At 46.9% G+C, this 18,666-nt stretch overlaps 1 protein-coding gene across 1 annotated transcript; it reads left to right on the top strand.

Moving 5' to 3' along the window:
* The first annotated feature begins 3,643 nt into the window (after nt 1-3,643).
* LOC136643807 (cytochrome P450 2J4-like) lies at nt 3,644-17,100 on the top strand. Its single transcript, XM_066619157.1, has 9 exons — nt 3,644-3,817; nt 6,079-6,241; nt 7,989-8,138; nt 9,781-9,941; nt 11,680-11,856; nt 11,985-12,126; nt 13,163-13,350; nt 14,593-14,734; nt 16,922-17,100. The coding sequence occupies exons 1-9, from the start codon at nt 3,644-3,646 to the stop codon at nt 17,098-17,100; spliced, it is 1,476 nt and encodes a 491-aa protein (XP_066475254.1).
* Nucleotides 17,101-18,666: the final 1,566 nt, after the last annotated feature.

Below are 18,666 nucleotides of genomic sequence, written 5' to 3'. Positions count from 1 at the left end.
CTTTTAAAGGCATCCAGGCCAGATGCCATCAGCGCATTCTGTGGCAAGGAGTTCCACAGACCAACTACATGCTGAGTAAAAAAATATTTTCTTTTGTCCTAACTCTCCCAACATGCAATTCTAGTGGATGTCCCCTGGTTCTGGTGTTATATGAGAGGGAAAAGAGTATCTCTCTATCCACCCCCTGCATCATTTTGTATGCCTCAATCATGTCCCCCCTCAGGTGCCTCTTTTCTAGACTGAAGAGCCCCAAATGATGAAGCCTTTCCTCGTAAGGGAGATGCCCCAGCCCAGTAATCATCTTGGTTGCTCTCTTTTGCACCTTTCCCATTTCCATTATATCTTTTTGGAGATGTGGCGACCAGAACTGGACACGATACTCCAGGTGTGGCCTTACAATGGTTTTATCCTTTTATTTAGCTGCCTTAGATGCTGGACGGAAACAGGTCTTTGAAAACGGTGCTGGGATGCTTTTGTCTGACTAGCGAGTCTGCCCTCAAGTCTGTATCTGTTTATACCCTTTGAGGAGCCCAGACAGCTGCTACCCCATACTGAATCAGGCCATTGGCTCTCCCAGCTGAGTGTGGTCCACACTGACTGACTGAAATCCCTGGTTTCTGGCAGAAGATACTAAGGCTGGAACCCAGCACCTTTTGAATGCAAGGCAGGTTCTCTACCATGGAATTGTAGCCCCTCAAAAATCAGAGAAACACTGCTAGTTTTATTTGTTTGGTGTGCTTTTGTTTGAAATGCACAAGCCGCCTTGAGGTCATGTTAGAAAAGATGGGCTAGAAATGCTATCTGAGTCCAGAGAAGGGCTGCCAGCAACTGTTGCAAGGTGTTGCAAGGTTCAGAAGCAAGAGGCACTTTTTCAAGTGGGTGCTCCTCTTTTTAGCAGGGGGAGAGTAACTGGCCCACCTCACTGTCTGTTCGAGTGGCTGTCTGCTGGTATTCATTTGCATCTTTTTAGATTGTGAGCCCTTTTGGGACAGGGAGCCATTTAGTTATTTGATTTTTCTCTGTAAACCGCTTTGTGAACTTTTAGTTGAAAAGCGGTATAGAAATACTGTTGATTGATTGATTGAAGCAAGACTCAGTAGTCAGAGTGATCGTCTGCAAGCTTTTTTTTCGTTGCCAGCAACTGGCGTCTCAAGGGACTCCTGTCCAAAGCTTGGAGTGCCAATGTCAATCTTAACCAGAACCTTTATAGGATTTTGGGTCCTTTGTTTGAAGAGTTTTACACTTCTCATTGGCTGGGGTTTGACATCATAGATGGGGCTTTACTTTTCATAGGCTGGAGATACCTTAGAGACATTTGATTGGTGAGTTTCAAGTTACAAGTTTCAAATAAGGCAAAAACATCCATTTGAACATATACAATACAAAGTTTTCAACAACCAGTAGAGTGCACTGTAACTGGACACAATACTCCAGGTGTGGCCTTACCATCGATTTGTACAATAGCATTATAATATTAGCCGTTTTGTTCTCAATACCTTTTCTAATGATCCCAAGCATAGAATTGGCCTTCTTCACTGCTGCCGCACATTGGGTCAACACTTTCATCGACCTGTCCACCCCCCCCAAGACCTCTTTCCTGATCTGTCACAGCTCAGAACCCATCAGCCTATATGTGAAGTTTTGATTTTTTGCCCCAATGTGCATGACCTTACACTTACTGACATTGAAGCGCATCTGCCATTTTGTTGCCTATTCTGCCAATTTGGAGATATCCTTCTGGAGCTCCTCACAATCACTTCTGGTCTTCGCCACTCGGAAAAGCTTGGTGTCGTCTGTGAACTTTGCCACCTCACTGCTCAACCCTGTCTCCAGGTCATTTATGAAGAGGTTGAAAAGCACCGGTCCCAGGACAGATCCTTGGGGCACACCGCTTTTCACCTCTCTCCATTGTGAAAATTGCCCATTGACACCCACTCTCTGCTTCCTGGTCTTCAACCAGGCCTCAATCCAGGAGAGGACCTGCCCTCTAATTCCCTGACTGTGGAGTTTTTTCAGTAGCCTTTGGTGAGGGACCATGTCAAACACCTTCTGAAAGTCCAGATATATAATGTCCACAGATTCTCCCGCATCCAGATGCCTGTTGACCTTTTCCAAGAATTCTCAAAGGTTTGTGAGGCAAGACTTACCCTTACAGATGCCAGGCTGATTCTCCCCCAGCACGGCCTGTTCGTCTATGTGTTTGAAGATTCTATCTTTGATGAGGCATTCCACCATCTTACCCAGCATAGATGTTAGGCTGACTGGCACATGCTTGTAGACTGGTGAGGAAAGCCATCAAACAATTTGGAACACCTCATGTAGGTGTCATGATCTCCAGGGCTGTGCTGAGAAGGACCACTTTCACCTCCAGGAATCCATGCTTTCCCATTCTCAGTTAATGTCCAATGGCTCATATACAGCGTACCACTGCCCTGCATGCAAGGTTCCAGCTCTGTGAGATGAGGCCACAAAGCAAACCTTCCACCCAGCTGTAGGTTTATCCATCCGCCAACAACCTGCACACTGAGAAGGAGGGGGAGTGTCCTCACTGATGTTTTGCTTCTCTTCTTGCCCTTTGTGTCCTATGCATCCCCATAACATAATGCAACACATTCAAGCCTTTTCTGGGTAGCACATCAGCAGGCAGCCCAATCCACTGTAATTCCCGGCACAGCGATGCAGTGGCACCAGTGCGGTGCCCAATGTATCCCGCAGGGACGTTTTGGAATGTTTAGGCCCCCTCGTGGTAAGGGAACGTTTGAGCTCTGCCCCATCCCATCTGTTATCCTCACCAGATCTGTCCCCACGCTTATTTCTCTGCCAGCAGAACTTCATGGGTGGTTGGTCTGGGTGGTGCTGTCAGCAGCGCATGGCCTTTCAGGCCTTGGATTTGTGGCAGCACTCCTGTTCCAGAGGCAGATCCTTGGACAAATGCCTGAAGGTGAACTAGACCGGGCAGGATCCAGGAAGGTTCAGATCCAGACTTTTGTTCTCTGGGGAAACCAGATAGTCATAGGGCTCCAGTATAAACCTGAGAGGGGCTGCTGTGTGTGATACGTGATCCTGAGCACTGGATAGAACAGGGGATACAACAGACTGTTGACTCATTGGTCAGCTGCAGTGTACACAGGGAACTATCATATCACTCATATTCAAAGAAGAAGTTGGGAGTTGTGTACATGGACCGTTAATTAAGTTTGTATTAAAGAATTAATCCATCAACAACTTTCTGTTGAAACAAACTGCGTTTGGATAGCAATTAAACAAGAGTGGTGTGTCTTGTTTGGCAGTATGGTATTCACCTTTATGTTGCCTTTTCAGCCACAGCTGAATACATCAGCTACATGTAACTATTAATTAAATTCTGTGACACACTCGGTAGTTTTTTCTTAAGCCATAATGGTGCTTGGGAAATCCTTCTGGGGATGGCTTTTCATTAAATGTTCATTGTCTGTGGAGCACACACCAACCAATTAAATGCACTAAGCAATGGAGATATACTGGTAGGCTTGGCAGAGGGCACGCCAAAGCAAGAAGGCAGGCTGGAAATATCTGGCCTGTGAACAGGATCACACCCAAAGCTTCAGCTCACACTACTGCAGCACAGAGAGCTTCTGTCTGAACCTGGGACAACTGCGCTTCCATGTTGGGACTGGGTTCCCTGTTCATCCTGTTCCTCCTGAGCCTTCTGACGGTGCAGTTTGTAAGGCTGCAATGGAGAAGCAAACGTCTTCCTCCGGGACCGACTCCTCTCCCAATTATTGGAAGTTTGTGGCAGCTGAAGCTACTTCAATTCAATCGTGATGTCCTGATGGAGGTATTTGTTTTCTGACCCTTGAATCAGTTGCCTGAGCAGTAGGCCAGCTTGAGTAGAAGTGATAGAGGTGATAAGAGAAACTGGGTTTTTGTATATTGCCGTTTCCTTAGTGTATGGACGCTGAGAAGAAAGCCACATGATGCAGGGAACACTTGGTTATCACAGATGCCATGGTGATGTGTGTGTGTGTTGACCATTGAACTAGTCTCATGAAAGAGAGGGGGATAGGGAGTGAGGGCCCAATACTATCCAATGTTCCAGTGCCGGTGCTGCAGTGGATGCTGCAATGGGGCATGCGCTGCTTCCTGTGGTGGGGAGGCAGTCACGGAGGCCTCCTCAAGGTAAGGGAATGTTTGTTCTGTTATCTCAGGGCTGCACTGTGGTTGCACTGGTGCTGGCAAGTTGGACAGGATTGGGCCCTGAGTCAGAGCCCAGACATTCCAGACAGACAAGTTGTATTTGACATAAATTAATGTGATGAACAAAAGGAACAGCATCAAAATAAAAGTCACTAATAACTATAAGCAATTGCTATTTATCCAGGTGAGCATAATTTAAAAAGGAGAAGAACTGCTTAAGCACACATATAGATAAGTGTGAGCAGGCATGAAAAAGTGAAAGAACCAGGAAGAGGCTTTTTCCATTTACAATGAAACTTCTCTCAGGAAACGCAGGGCTCCTTGCAGAGACAGCAGTTAACAGGAGGGGGAAGAGAAGCATCAGGGTGACGCAAGGTGGATTTACCTGTTTTTGAACCTATTCAGCTCAAAGGGAGAGAGACGTTGATTGAAGGGCTCCCCTCACATACACTCTTCTGCTTGCATCTCTGCCCCTAGTCCAGCACTCATGAAGTGGTGCACCTTTCAAAGATCCTGCTCCTATGGTAAAATCCCAAGGGTGTGTTTCTTGGGTGAGCTACACCGGATAAGAGTAATAGAATCCTCAAGGAGTAACAGGATTCTCTAGGAGTAGGGAGCTGTAACCCATAAAGTTACACAGCTGAACTTGTTTCTCCCAAGAGAATGGTGTCACCATCACGTTCAAGGGGGCAGCCTGTGTTTCCTGCTGGGATGACCTTAAAGGCAAAAGGCCTGCAATTCTCAGAATACGCCTGACTCCCACCGGCTGCACTTTTATCAGGGATCATGGCACCCTTCAGTTGAGGCAGGCTGCAGTTTGAATACTTTCACTTTGCTTAGAAGCCTCTTAAGAGAAAGGCAGGCAAAGGGTTGATGGGGGAACAACCACTTGTCCTCCCATCCTGTTCACCCCAAATGTGTGGGTGCATGTGGGAGGCAGTGCCTGCCCAATGACTTCCCTAACTGCACACTGGATCTCTTCAATACAAGTTAGAACAATTAGGGCGCAATCCAAACCTGCGCTGCAGCAGGAGGCTTGCACTGCATCCAACGCAGGTTCACTGGCTGCAGCGGCTCAACCAGGGGCAAGGGGAAGCTCTTCCCCTTACCCCTGGGTAAGGGCTGCACGCCCCAATGGGTCTCCTCGAACCTTGAAGTTCGAGGAGAGTGGAGCGGCTCAAAGCCATTCTTTTCTCCCCGGGGATGGGGGTTGGGATCCGGCATAACCGCCCCAGCCCCGCCCCCGGGCTATCTGCATGTCTGCCCCTGGGGTCACCCATTGCCCACCCTCTCCCTGCCCAGAAACGTCCCCTCCCTCCTCTTCCCCACCCCCCCAGGCCTACCTTCGCCGCTTGTGTCGGCGCGGATGCACTGGCACAAGCGGTGGGGAGGAAGCCACTGTGGAGGCTTCTGCCGGTTTCTGTGCGTCAGCACATCTGGATGCGCCAAGGCAGCTTCCTCCCACGGAGGCACAAATGTGCTTTACAGCACGTTTGCGACCCTCCAGGGGCTCCTATACCGGCATAAGTGCTGGTTAGGATTGCTCCCTAAATGATCTACTTCAAATATCAGCAGGCACAATATAATACTAAACAAAAAGAAAATTATTTTATTGTGACACCATAATAGTACACTTTTAAAAATTGAAATTAATTATTATAACTTAAAGATAGGGAAGGTTTCTAAAATTGTAAATGATTAAACAGCTCTTCTCTGTACCTTTTATCCTGAAATGCCAGGAACGGCCTCTAGTTGCAATGAAAAATAAAACAATTATAACTCAGAGTAGTTACTACAAAAAGGAAAGTCTGCTCCCAAAGGCACTTGTGCTAACAGGCTGGGAGGAAGAGAGGCTGTGTTCATGGACAGGTGAAGTGTACTTTTTATTGTGTTTTCCTACAGGTAGCAAAATCCTACGGAGACATCTACACTTTGTGGATTGGCTGGAACCCTGTGATTATTCTGAATGGATTCCAAGCGGTGAAGGAAGGTCTCACCACCAACCCAGAAGCGGTTGCAGGCCGGCCTCTGACTCCTATCTTCAGAGCGATGGCAAACAACAAAGGTGAGATGATCCTGCTATCTGCCAGAGACACGTGAGAACACTGGTCATTCCTTGGATGTGAAAAGTCCTATTCCAGAACGGTTAACATGGAGTCCATTTCAAGGTGGCTAGGTGGGTGGTGTATGTACGAGGAGACATAGGCAGCCTTACACAGAGGTAAGTAAAACTACTTTTTTCTTACCTCCAATTTGCCATCAGGATGTGCCCCCCCCCATAACATAAAGTGCCTTTTTGCTGTGTTGTTTTGTTTTTTTCAACAAAGGTAACACTGTCCTTGAATGGCTGGACGAACTGGACATTGATATTTGATCTAGTTTAATTGTTATGTAAGTCCATGTATTATATGCCATATGCTAAATAAATAAATAAATGCTGTGGCTGCATGCTTTACTATGCAGGGGGAGAGGATTGGGTCTTCTGAGGCTGAATTGACATTTGCTTCACTTCAAAAGTGGGTCAGGTTGCAGGTTGTCTCCATGGGTGTGGCCACAATTGCTAATGTAAAGGAATGCATTTCATCCTCTCTGGGCTTTAGGCAAGGTCCTTTTTCAAAATAAGGCAGGAATGGATGGTGCCAGTGGCACAACAAGGGATTTTGCTAATGATGTTTCTCATGTCATTTTCCAGTAAATGTGATTGGATGATGAATTTGGCTTGATCCAGCAGAGCTCTTCTTATGCTCTTAATTGATACCAGTTCAATTCAGATTGGCACAGAAACTGAGCATTGACTCACCAGTGTTCAAGCCTCCCACTACAAGCGTTTTATTTTCCTTTACTGATGGAGCATCTGAATCTGAACTCCAGAGTCAGGAAAACAATGTACATATAGGTCGTGTCTGGGAAAAAGAGGATCCCCAAATATAAATGATAGTAATTCCCCTCAACATACAGACAAGCAGAGGCCCAGCCCTTCCCCCTGAAAAGTGTGAAGCCGGTAGCACAGAACATGAGGGGTTTTATATTATATGATATAACGTAAGAACATAAGAACAGCCCCGCTGGATCAGGCCATAGGCCCATCTAGTCCAGCTTCCTGTATCTCACAGCGGCCCACCAAATGCCCCAGGGAGCACACCAGATAACAAGAGATCTGCAAGGCTTCCTGGGAATTGTAGTTAAGATCATAAGAACAGCCCCACTGGATCAGGCCATAGGCCCATCTAGTCCAGCTTCCTGTATCTCACAGCGGCCCACCAAATGCCCCAGGGAGCACACCAGATAACAAGAGACCTCATCCTGGTGCCCTCCCTTACATCTGGCATTCTGACATAGCCCATTTCTAAAATCAGGAGGTTGCACATACACATCATGTCTGTAACCCATAATGGAATTTTCCTTCAGAAACGTGTCCAATCCCCAGACTCCTGGACTTGACAGGCTTCCGTTCCCCATCCCACCAGCCCACACCTCTTTACTTATTGCATTTATGTCCCATTGCTCCTCCAAGGAACTTCAGGCAATGTCCATCGTTCTCCTCTTCTTCCCCTGCTCAGACAAACAGAATCAAGGGTCAGGCACGGAACTGGGAAGGGAGTCCTCACTACTTGTTGCTGAAGCAAAATTGCCATTCTGTGCGGTGTCTCATAATGGTAGGAAGGGTCAAGGTATTGGAATTAATGTTTGAATGGCCGCCTTAGATTCTGCCATTCTGGGAGTTGGATTCTGCACCCCAAGTAATGTCTTTGGTCCTGTAAACAACTCTACAGTATCTGCAGGGTTGCTAAGCTGATTTTCAATGGCTTCAGGTCTGTTGTTGGCAACTGGTAGAACATGGAAGAATCAGAGACGATTTACCCTTGTGACTCTGAAGAGCCTGGGCTTGGGGAAGACAAGCCTGGAGTACAAGATACAGGAAGAAGTCCACCATCTGATAGATGCCTTTAGGAACACCAGAGGTACAGCTTGACTGAGCAAATGCATCTTTTGTTTATTTTCTTCCTGTCCATAAACCTTTTCTTCTTCTGTACTCAAATGGAACACCCCCCCCCCCAACCTATCTTTGTATTGAGATTGAAACAAAGGAGCTGTTTTGGAATCATTGCATTGCCCAGTCAAGATTTATTTATTTATTGCAATTTGATACTGCCTTTCAGCCAATGACCCAAGGTAGTGTGACATTTAAAAACACACAATTGAATAAAAAGTCAGAAGAGCAGCAGTGACATGGGTTGAGGTCTGAAGTTGGGGAGGCACTGCCTGCAGAGTTTGGTGATCCAAAAGTATGGTGGTGACATGATGATGGAATCGCCAAACATCCAGGTCACTGAGCTTCTGCGTTATTGTTATGTAGCAAATGTGCAATCACAGTGGAGAGGAGTGTCCAAACAGGGAGACTATACAGGGAGAGCCTAGAGCTGCAGCAGATTATTATTATTAATTATTATTAACAGTATTTAATAATACTGCCTGCCTCCCCTGTGATCGCACAACCCCTCAGAAACTGGGTGGAATGTGCAAGCAATCCAAAGTGAGGCTGAGGCTATTTTCCTTGTCCGACAGGTGAGGCTCTGCCTCCTTTGCCTCCTCAGACTGCACATCTCTGGAAAGCAGCATTGTTTTTGGCCCAGTGGTAGTTCCTTCAGGAGGAGCCGCTGACATGAGTTCACTGGCTTGGGGTTGGTTCTTTCTCTTCTGTCTTCCTTTCTGGCACACAAACTCATGCGCAGCTGGGTGACAGTATCCCCCATTGTCCAGGCTGGGGATACTACAGCTATCTGTCCGATCTTCACTGCCCACTTGGAGCACAGACACAGCTGTGAAGGGAGAAAGTGAAGATCTGACAAAGATTAACCTCTGATGCTCCTTCTTTTGTACATCCAGCAGCATCTTTAAGCACAACTGGATGGGCAGTGCTGCAAGGGGCAGCTGTGGCAGTGGCAAGATGCATGTTGAAGTTAAAACAAAGAATGAATTAAGATCCTGCCCGAGGTCCCGTGGAGATGCATGCATGGGGGATGCATCTTCTATGGGGGGGGGGAGACACATGAAATCTCTCAGACCTGGGGAAGAGATTTGTGCTGATGGGGGCAGCAGATCCACGCAGTGTCAGGCAGTGCATCCTGTTGAGCCATCCCACATTATGAGGACCTCATTAAGTAGATTTGGTTTATTTATTGTATTGATAGCCCACCTTTAAGACCACCATTCTCACAATACAGCTCACAACAAGAGTGAAAATAAACTCAAATGCACAAGAAGAAGATTAACATTACCACCAGAGGAAGAGATCCTTCCACTGCTCTCTCCTAAAGTGACCAGTATTGAATTGCCCTGTGCAGAAAGGGGGGGCGGGCTAGAGTAGGCATCAGGTCTTTTTGCCTGCCAGACTCCAACCCCACTTGCTTCTTCTCCCCCCCCCCTTGCACTACATCAGCTCTATGACTGAGGCTTCAAGACAGCAGCTTGGCTGAGTCCACCTAGTGAGTTTGTGGCTGTCACAGCATTTGAGCCAGCAGCTTCCTGGATTCCCAGTCAGATGTTTAGCCCCTGGGCTGCACTCCCAAGACTGGCTCATGACACAATCCATTCCACTTGCAGGAAAGCCCACAAACCCGTCTTTTGCCCTCACACTGGCCGTCTCAAACGTGACTTGTGCCGTGGTCTTTGGGCACCGCTTCTCCTCTGACAACGAAACCTTTCATCAGCTGCTGGAAGCCATGGAGTGTATCTTTAAGTTTGGAGGGAGTCTCTTGCACTATGTGAGCAAACCCTTTTGTTACTTTGATCTTTTCCCCTTTCCCAAGAGTCAGAAATCAGGATGTTTCTGTAGCCAGACAAGTTGAGAGAGGAGAGGTCCTGGCAAAGAGCGGCTGGACTTGGCTGGTGGGAGGAAAGGCACAGCCCATTCTTGAGTTTCAGGGACTTCACCCCATCCATTGAAGACAGGACCGCTATGCATTCCGACTTGGGAGTAAGCCCCACTGTAATACCCCGTTCGTCTTATGGCTTTTTGGTTCATGGCATGCTTGCATTGCCTGGTTTCCGCTGAATTTGTTCAGAAAAAGCAGTGACATTCCATCAGGGGAGGCAGGGCAGTAAAAAATAAAAGTACCTTGCCTTTCCACACCACTCCTTTCTTCTCCAGCACAGTCAGTGAGTTAAGCAAAACACACAGACACACATACATGCAAGCACACCCATGCATTACCATACACAGGGAAGCAACCAGCAGCCAATTTACTCCTGCCTTACTACAGGTTGAGCCTCATTATTCGCTTGAGTTCTGTTCCAAGCACTCACCTTGATGGCAAAAATAGCAAATCCACTATAGCAAATCCATTTAAAAAACAAAGTTTCTTTGCTCCAGTGGTTTAAAAACAGCCTTGCTGACATTTGTGTTGTAAGGTAAGAGTCATTAAGAAGACAATTCTTCAATCAGTGGGCCACTTCACTCAGCCCCTCCCTTCCCCAATGCAAAGTGATCACATTTCTTTCACATGCTCAGGGGGAAGGGAGGGGTCCCCTGGAGAAAGATTGATGGATTGTGAGCCAGCTGACCTCTCTCTCTCTCTCTCTCTTTAAGGGGGCTATTGTTAAAGGACTGTTCAGTTTTTAAAACTGATTTTAAAGGGGTGCATTTTCCCCCTTCTCCAGGGATCAGCACATTCCTTCTCATTTGCAGGGGCCATTCGTGTTGCATATAAAAAATCCGTGTATAAATAGGCTGGACCTGTATACTTCTTTTATAATGAATGCCATGTAGATTTCTCAGTTGCATGCTGGGTGGGCCTTGTTTTTTCTTTAGTGTCAATATGGCGCAGACACGTCTACTAAAATTGCAAGGGATGCTGGGGGAGGGGGGCGCGAACATCCTGCATCATGCATGAGTATCATCTAAACGGTGCACAGCAGGCCAGCATAACCGGTGGTCTACCAGGTGGGTGTGCATGAAATCTGGTCCACCCAGGCTTCATTCATAAGAACATAAGAACATAAGAACAGCCCCACTGGATCAGGCCATAGGCCCATCTAGTCCAGCTTCCTGTATCTCACAGCGGCCCACCAAATGCCCCAGGGAGCACACCAGATAACAAGAGACCTCATCCTTGTGCTCTCCCCTACATCTGGCATTCTGACTTAACCCATTCCTAAAATCAGGAGGTTGCGCATACACATCATGGCTTGTACCCCATAATGGATTTTTCCTCCAGAAACTCGTCCAATCCCCTTTTAAAGGCGTCTAGGCCTTCCAATTAGACCTTCCAATTAGACCTTCCAAAAGTCAAAAGAAAAAGCTGCTCCTGCAGCCTGCCTAGAGAAGGATTTCTGCCAGAGTCATTGTAGTCATCACCCTGCCCTCAGGTGTCTGAGGCTGCTGAAGAAGGGGCTTTTCAGATGAGGAAGGTTCACAGTGGAGAAGGGGATCCCAGCAGGTACTTAATGGATATTGATGCTCATGGCTGTTTCTGAGCACCGTTTGCCTGATGTGTCTTCCAGTTTTATGATGTTTTCCCCTGGCTGATGCATCGTATCCCAGGGCGCCAGAAGAAGATGTTGCTCAGCTTTGACTTACTGCGTTCCGTCATAAGGAAGGAGATCAGCAACCACCAGGCAGCAGGGATGCCAGAGGAGCCACAGGACTTCATTGATTTTTACCTTGCACAGTTAGAGAAAGTAAGTGGCTGCTGTTTATTTTCTGAAGATACACAACCCTGCCTTGCTATTCTCAGTTATGAAAGACACCCATTGCAAGGGTGGCCTTGGAGATGTCATGAGCTGTTTTCTTCTTTGTTGCCCTGCAGAGCAAAGATGAACCTAGACCAGCCTATGATGAAGATAACATGATCCAGTGCATATCTGACCTCTTTTTGGGTGGAACAGAGACCTCCAGCACTACCCTTTGTTGGAGTTTGCTCTACATGGTGCTGTATCCAGACATCCAAGGTGAGAGAAGAATGAGATGAGCACATAGTCACATTTGTGTGTGGAGGGGGGAGGTGCATAGCTTGTTGGCAGGACCCACCTGCTTTGTGTGCACAAGACCCTAGATTCAGTCCCTTGTAACATCTCCAGGGAGGACTGGGAAAGCTCCCTGTCTGCAAACCCAGAAAGCCACTGCCAGTGGGCGTAGAAGGTATTCATCCAGCTAGACTGAAGGTCAGACTCCGTATAAGGCAGCTTCCTGTATTCACAGAATCCTGTACCCTCTCTGAGTTCTGTGTGGCTCTTGAATCCTTACAGAAGAAATAAAATGTCATCTTTTATACCGAGTAACTGAGAAGGTAATTTCAAGGCCGATAATGATAAGATGGGCCTGTTGGTGTACAATGGCCATGCTTCATTCCCTAAGAACAGAAGGAGAGCTCTGCTGGATGAGGCCAAAGACCCATCTCCAGTCCGTTATGCTGCTTCCCACAGTAGCTATCCAGATGCCTCAGAGTTTTCTCATGCACGTTGCAGTCTGATTAGTGCAGTGTTGGCTTGTATCTGTGTTAAAGTCTCCTCCGGCTGTCCTGGCACCGTTCTTTGACATATGCAGTTTCTCCATCATTTCTTATAAAATTGTGTTTGAATACTGATGGGATATTGTTGACCCCATAGCACTAGTAGTTTTATTTTGCTTCCCTCCTCTAAGAAATATATATCATCCCTCCAGAGCTTTTAATACCTTTCTTATCTTAAAGGACAGCCCATTCTGCATTCATATCATTGCATGGGCTGAATGGCTGAGCTAGAGCCTCCGTCATTGAGGAGCTACTTGTCTATTTCCAGACTTTTTTTTTTATTTGGGGGAGCATCCAAAAGTGATTATCCCCCACCAGTAGGCTGACATGCTACAGCCCATGGTCTGCCTTCACCTCCTACCACTTCATTCTACTACATGCACAGACCAGGCCTTAGCAATGGAATGTTTGGAATCTCTCTGCATCCTGAATGAATCCCTTTTGCTTCTGTAGATGAATAATCTGTTTCTCCCCAGCAAAAGTCCAAAAGGAGATGGATGCAGTTTTGGCTCCTGGCCGAATGATCTGCTATGAGGATCGCAAGATTCTGCCCTACACAAATGCTGTGATCCACGAAGTCCAGCGCTTCAGCAACATTATTGCCATTGGGATGCCCCGACTTTGTGCAAAGAACTTCACGTTGGGGCAATTTCACCTTCAAAAGGTAAACAGACTTCTTCTGAGCCTGCTCTTCCTCCTTCAAATGTCTAGGAAGATGATGCACAGCCTTGTTGGTTTGTTTTTTATTTGTTTTTGTCATGCTTCTGCAATTAGATGCAGGGCCATAAAATGAGCTCTCCAGTCTAGTTTGCAACAGAGTCTGCATGCAAAGGTGGAGGGAGATGGAAATTTGGAGAACGAGAAAACTGGTCCTTTAGACTCTTCCCACTTGAGCTGTGTTTAATGCCACTGAGGCTGCAAGCCTTTACACTCTTTCCTGGGAGTAAGCCAATTGGACAGATTGGGACTTATTTCTGAGTAAATATTGGATTGCTGAGTGAACATACGTTGATGGCTTTTATTGTCTAAAGAAGTCCAAATGACATCAACCACACTGCACACTCCTGACCTTTTTCCCAGTTCTATGATATCCTTTTTGAGTTGGCACAACCAGAACTGGGCAGTCTTCTGAACAGCACTCAAGAATTCTAGGCAGTGGCGTTATGATGGTTACTGTTTTATTTTGAATTTTCAACGCTGAATTTGCCTTTTCACTGCTGAAGCACATTGAGGCCTTGTTTCCACCCATCCACTATGACTTCAAGTTTGGTTTCTTGAGCATTTAGAGCAAGTTTGGTCCCTGTCCGGGTATACTTGAAATGAGGCTTGTAATTGTACCTTTTTTTTGCCCCAGGGTGCCAGATTCTTGAGCTATGCCACTGCCACCAGCTGGGACCCTATCAGGACATATTTAAAGTGAGGATTGTAATTGTACACTGACAGCGTTGCACAATGTGGACCCAGCACAGGCTTGCTACAACCCCCCCCCCCCACACACACACACACAAGTCCGTGTCTGTTTTGCAAAAGAGAAGATTTAGTTGATGTTTGATGTCTTCTATGCGGGCTACCAAGGAGGCCCCAATCCAAGTGGTGCTTTTCTTACATTTGGGAGGGGGAGAGCAGATGTCCTGCTTCTTTCCAGCAACGTGTCTCCAATGGCTATTTATTGGTATCTCCACCTTGGTGGCTTTTTTCTTTTTTTAAAGATACTGAGACCCTTTGGGACACAGAATCATTTTCTCATTCCATTAGCTATGTAAAGTGATTGTGAGCATTGCACTGAAAAATGAGGATAGATATTAATAAATGCTTAAATGTTGAAAAACAGCTCTCCTTCTAATAAATTTCTTTCCCTGGAGCTCAGCTGAGAGGCCGAACTAAACTGTTGGGTTTCTCTTTGCAGGGCATGGTCATTTTCCCAAACATGGCTTCTGCCTTGTATGACCCCAACGAGTGGAAGACGCCTCGACAGTTCAGCCCAGGCCACTTCCTTGACAAAGACGGGAATTTCACCTGTCCAGAAGCCTTCATTCCCTTTTCAATGGGTAACTGCACAGACTGGGAAAAGCTCTTTCATAGCATTGAAGCTCAGGGTTTGGATTTAAAGAGGGGTCTTGAGTGCTGCTTCCCTGGCCACCCGCATGGACAAGTTGCACATTCAGCTACAGGCAAAACCTGGCCTTGCAGTTTTGAGTTTTTTAAAAAAGAAATAGCAGCTGAAAATATCACGAAAGGGAGTGGAACCAGAGGGGTGTTGGGAGCAGCTAAGGGTGTTGTCCAGTGGTGGGATTCAAATAAATTAACAACAGGTTCTATGTCCTAATGAGCAACTCAGCTTCAATTGTCTGCCACAAAGGAAGTTGAAAGACTATTTCTGCACTCCTATACTGTACAGTACACACTTTCCTGGGAGTCAGTCCCATTGAACTTACTTACTTAGGATTGGGTCCTAAGTCCTCTTAACTGTAACTTTCCAGCACCAAGTCTTGGCGGTCTCCTTGTGACAAGGGAATGTTTGTTCCCTTACCTCGGGACTGCAATGTGGCTGCATTGGCTCTGGAAAGTTGGGTAGCCCTTAGGCTGCAATCCTACTCACACCTGGGAAGCAAGCCCAATTGACTATATAATGTGATTTACTCCTGTGTAGGCTTGCATAGGATTGGGCTGCTATTCCCAGGTAAGTGTGCTGAGGATGGTACAGTTAGCATGCTCCTTCTCTGGCAGAAAAGTTCCTTTAGGTTATTCTCCCCCCCCCCCCCATGCAAGTGAAATGGCAGGCTGACTAGAAATTGAAGATTTTTTGATCAAGTTTGCAAATTGGGTTTAGGTCTTATCACCTAATGAAGAAGCACTGGAAAGAACTTGTGATCAGGGTGAACCTCAAAACCTGCAAGGCTTGTTACATGTGCTGTTAATTTTCATTTTTAGGCTGGGTTGTGGGTGCTTGGGCACCTACACAGCTGCAACACTTTCAAAGGGCTGTGGTGGGGAGGTTCTACCTCACCTGCCTCCCCACCAACTGCAGTCACCTCCCCACCCACTGCAGGCTTTGCACTCCCTGGTCAGTAGCAGCCCTCAAACTTGTGGGAGAATCGCCACTAGAGTAGACCAAAGTGATGGGTATCTGCTGTTGTCTGTCGGAAAGCAACCTAGAAGAACAGTCCCCTCATAGTACCTTTTTGTTCATTAGTGAAACTGTCCTTCAAGGCTGCCATTCTCTCTCAAACCCTGGAAGTCAACAACTCCCTTTGAACTTGTTGAGCTTCTGAGTAGACATGCATTGGATTGCAGAGTTGGAAGTTGGAGGGGGAAGCTTTAGAGTTCACTGGAATTCTTTTTGGGGCTGGGTGGTAAAAGCAATAGAGCAGCATTTCTCAACTGGTAGTACTCATACCACCAGTGGTACTTGAGGTGGTGCCCAGTGGTACTCATGGCAGGACCCCCCCCCCCCCGACCTCCACTGCCTGGCAGTGAGACCAGCAATACGATGCAACAAACAGTGGTAGGAGGCTCAGTTCTGCTTTTCTTGCACTCAAAAAAGACCTCCCATCTACCCTGGGAGCCCAATCCTATGCATGTCTACTCAGAAGTAAGTTCCATTATAGTCAATGGAACTTACTACCAGGAAAAAGTGGATAGGATTGTAGCCTGAGCCTCTTACCGTGGTTTGTTGCATCATGTCTGGCCTCTTAATATGGAAATAACTGGTGATAAAGTCATTCCAGTTACTCCAGTTGTACTTCCCAGAGGTGGGCCATGCAAAATGGTACAGCGGGCGAGAGGTTCCGTCTTCTTGGATTAGCAGAACTGAGCCAGGATGAAGTCAAAGGCTGAATGGTTTGGCTTTTCAGCATTTTCTTCAAGGTTGTCTTTTTTGCCTTCAATAGTTGGGACATGCAGAAGCAAGTCTCCTTCAAGACAAGCCTGGATTCGTCTTTAACATGACCTCTGAGAATCACCTGCTTACGCCCACCTGACAAGCAATTTTACACTAGTCTGAAATGCCGCTCTGCTGCCTGCCATGTTATCCCCTCATTTTAGAATCGCATTCCCATGTCCAATGTACAGAGATACACTCAGAGCCATCAGATAAGTGTGCTGTGGACACAGGATTGTGGAGGACCCAAGAAATGTGTTTGATTTGTTGAGGACTGCTTTTCAGCTGGAATATTCCCTGTAGCACACCCTGGGCACTGATTGTCCTCTCTCTCTCTCCCTCTCTCCCCTTGCAGGACATCGCGTGTGTTTAGGAGACCATTTGGCCAGGACGGAGTTGTTCCTTTTCTTTGCAAACCTTCTGAAGACATTCACATTCCATATGGCAGAAGGAACCAAAGATGTAAACACGGAGCCTGTTGTGGGGGGAACTCTGCAGCCTCAGTACTTTGAGATCTGTGCTATTCCTCGATAAGCCTTGTGTGCAGTCTCTGCCTGCCTGTTTTTAGGGTGTTGCATGGCAGCGACAGACAGTACTGTGAATTGAAGGATTTGGTTTCCCAGCCCAGAATGTTGTGGCTTTCTTCCAATTCTGTTGTTCTTTTCTGGTATAAAGGAAAAAGGGTGTGCTTGGAATAACTTAACAATAACAGCAGGTATTTAGTGTGCTGTAGTGATCTGAGTGCTGGACTCAAGTGTGAGTCAAACAAGTGCGCCCCATATGAACCCAGCTACTGCTTCGTGAGGGGCCACATTGCAGCCTTAAGACAGAAAAAAAGCCCCACAGGATCAGGCCAAAGGCCCATCTAGTCCAGCTTCCTGTGTCTCACAGTGGCCCACCAAATGCCCCAGGGAGCACACCAGATCACAAGAAGACCTGCAAGGCCTCCTGGGAATTGTAGTTTAAGAACATAAGAACAGCCCCACTGGATCAGGCCATAGGCCCATCTAGTCCAGCTTCCTGTGTCTCACAGTGGCCCACCAAATGCCCCAGGGAGCACACCAGATAACAAGAGACCTGTAAGGCTTCCTGGGAATTGTAGTTAAGAACATAAGAACAGCTCCATTGAATCAGGCCACAGGCCCATCTAGTCCAGCTTCCTGTGTCTCACAGGGGCCCACCAAATGCCTCAGGAAGCACACAAGACAACAAGAAACCTGCATCTTAGTGCCCCCCCCCACATCTGGCATTCTGAGGTAGCCTACACCTAAAGTCAGGAGGTTGCACATTACACATCAGGTCTCGTAACCTGTGATAGATTTTTCCTCCAGAAATGTGTCCAATTTCCTTTTAAAGGCATCCAGGCCAGATGCCATCAGCGCATTCTGTGGCAAGGAGTTCCACAGACCAACAACATGCTGAGTAAAAAAATATTTTCTTTTGTCCTAACTCTCCCAACATGCAATTCTAGTGGATGTCCCCTGGTTCTGGTGTTATATGAGAGGGAAAAGAGTATCTCTCTATCCACCCCCTGCATCATTTTGTATGCCTCAATCATGTCCCCCCTCAGGTGCCTCTTTTCTAGACTGAAGAGCCCCAAATGATGAAGCCTTTCGTCGTAAGGGAGATGCCCCAGCCCAGTAATCATCTTGGTTGCTCTCTTTTGCACCTTTCCCATTTCCATTATATCTTTTTGGAGATGTGGCGACCAGAACTGGACACGATACTCCAGGTGTGGCCTTACAATGGTTTTATCCTTTTATTTAGCTGCCTTAGATGCTGGACGGAAACAGGTCTTTGAAAACGGTGCTGGGATGCTTTTGTCTGACTAGCGAGTCTGCCCTCAAGTCTGTATCTGTTTATACCCTTTGAGGAGCCCAGACAGCTGCTACCCCATACTGAATCAGGCCATTGGCTCTCCCAGCTGAGTGTGGTCCACACTGACTGACTGAAATCCCTGGTTTCTGGCAGAAGATACTAAGGCTGGAACCCAGCACCTTTTGAATGCAAGGCAGGTTCTCTACCATGGAATTGTAGCCCCTCAAAAATCAGAGAAACACTGCTAGTTTTATTTGTTTGGTGTGCTTTTGTTTGAAATGC

This window comes from Tiliqua scincoides, chromosome 3 (genome assembly GCF_035046505.1).
Source record: "Tiliqua scincoides isolate rTilSci1 chromosome 3, rTilSci1.hap2, whole genome shotgun sequence".
In the NCBI taxonomy this organism is placed as follows: Eukaryota; Metazoa; Chordata; class Lepidosauria; order Squamata; family Scincidae; genus Tiliqua; species Tiliqua scincoides.
This window is presented reverse-complemented; position numbering and strand designations above follow the sequence as displayed.

Bases quoted from the DNA above. Each gene is read 5' to 3' on its own strand.
- LOC136643807 (XM_066619157.1), top strand. From the start codon at position 3,644: ATGTTGGGACTGGGTTCCCTGTTCATCCTGTTCCTCCTGAGCCTTCTG. The intron at 9,942-11,679 runs GTGAGCAAACCC...TGTGTCTTCCAG, and splicing joins GAGGGAGTCTCTTGCACTAT to TTTTATGATGTTTTCCCCTG. The intron at 13,351-14,592 runs GTAAACAGACTT...TTCTCTTTGCAG, and splicing joins GGCAATTTCACCTTCAAAAG to GGCATGGTCATTTTCCCAAA.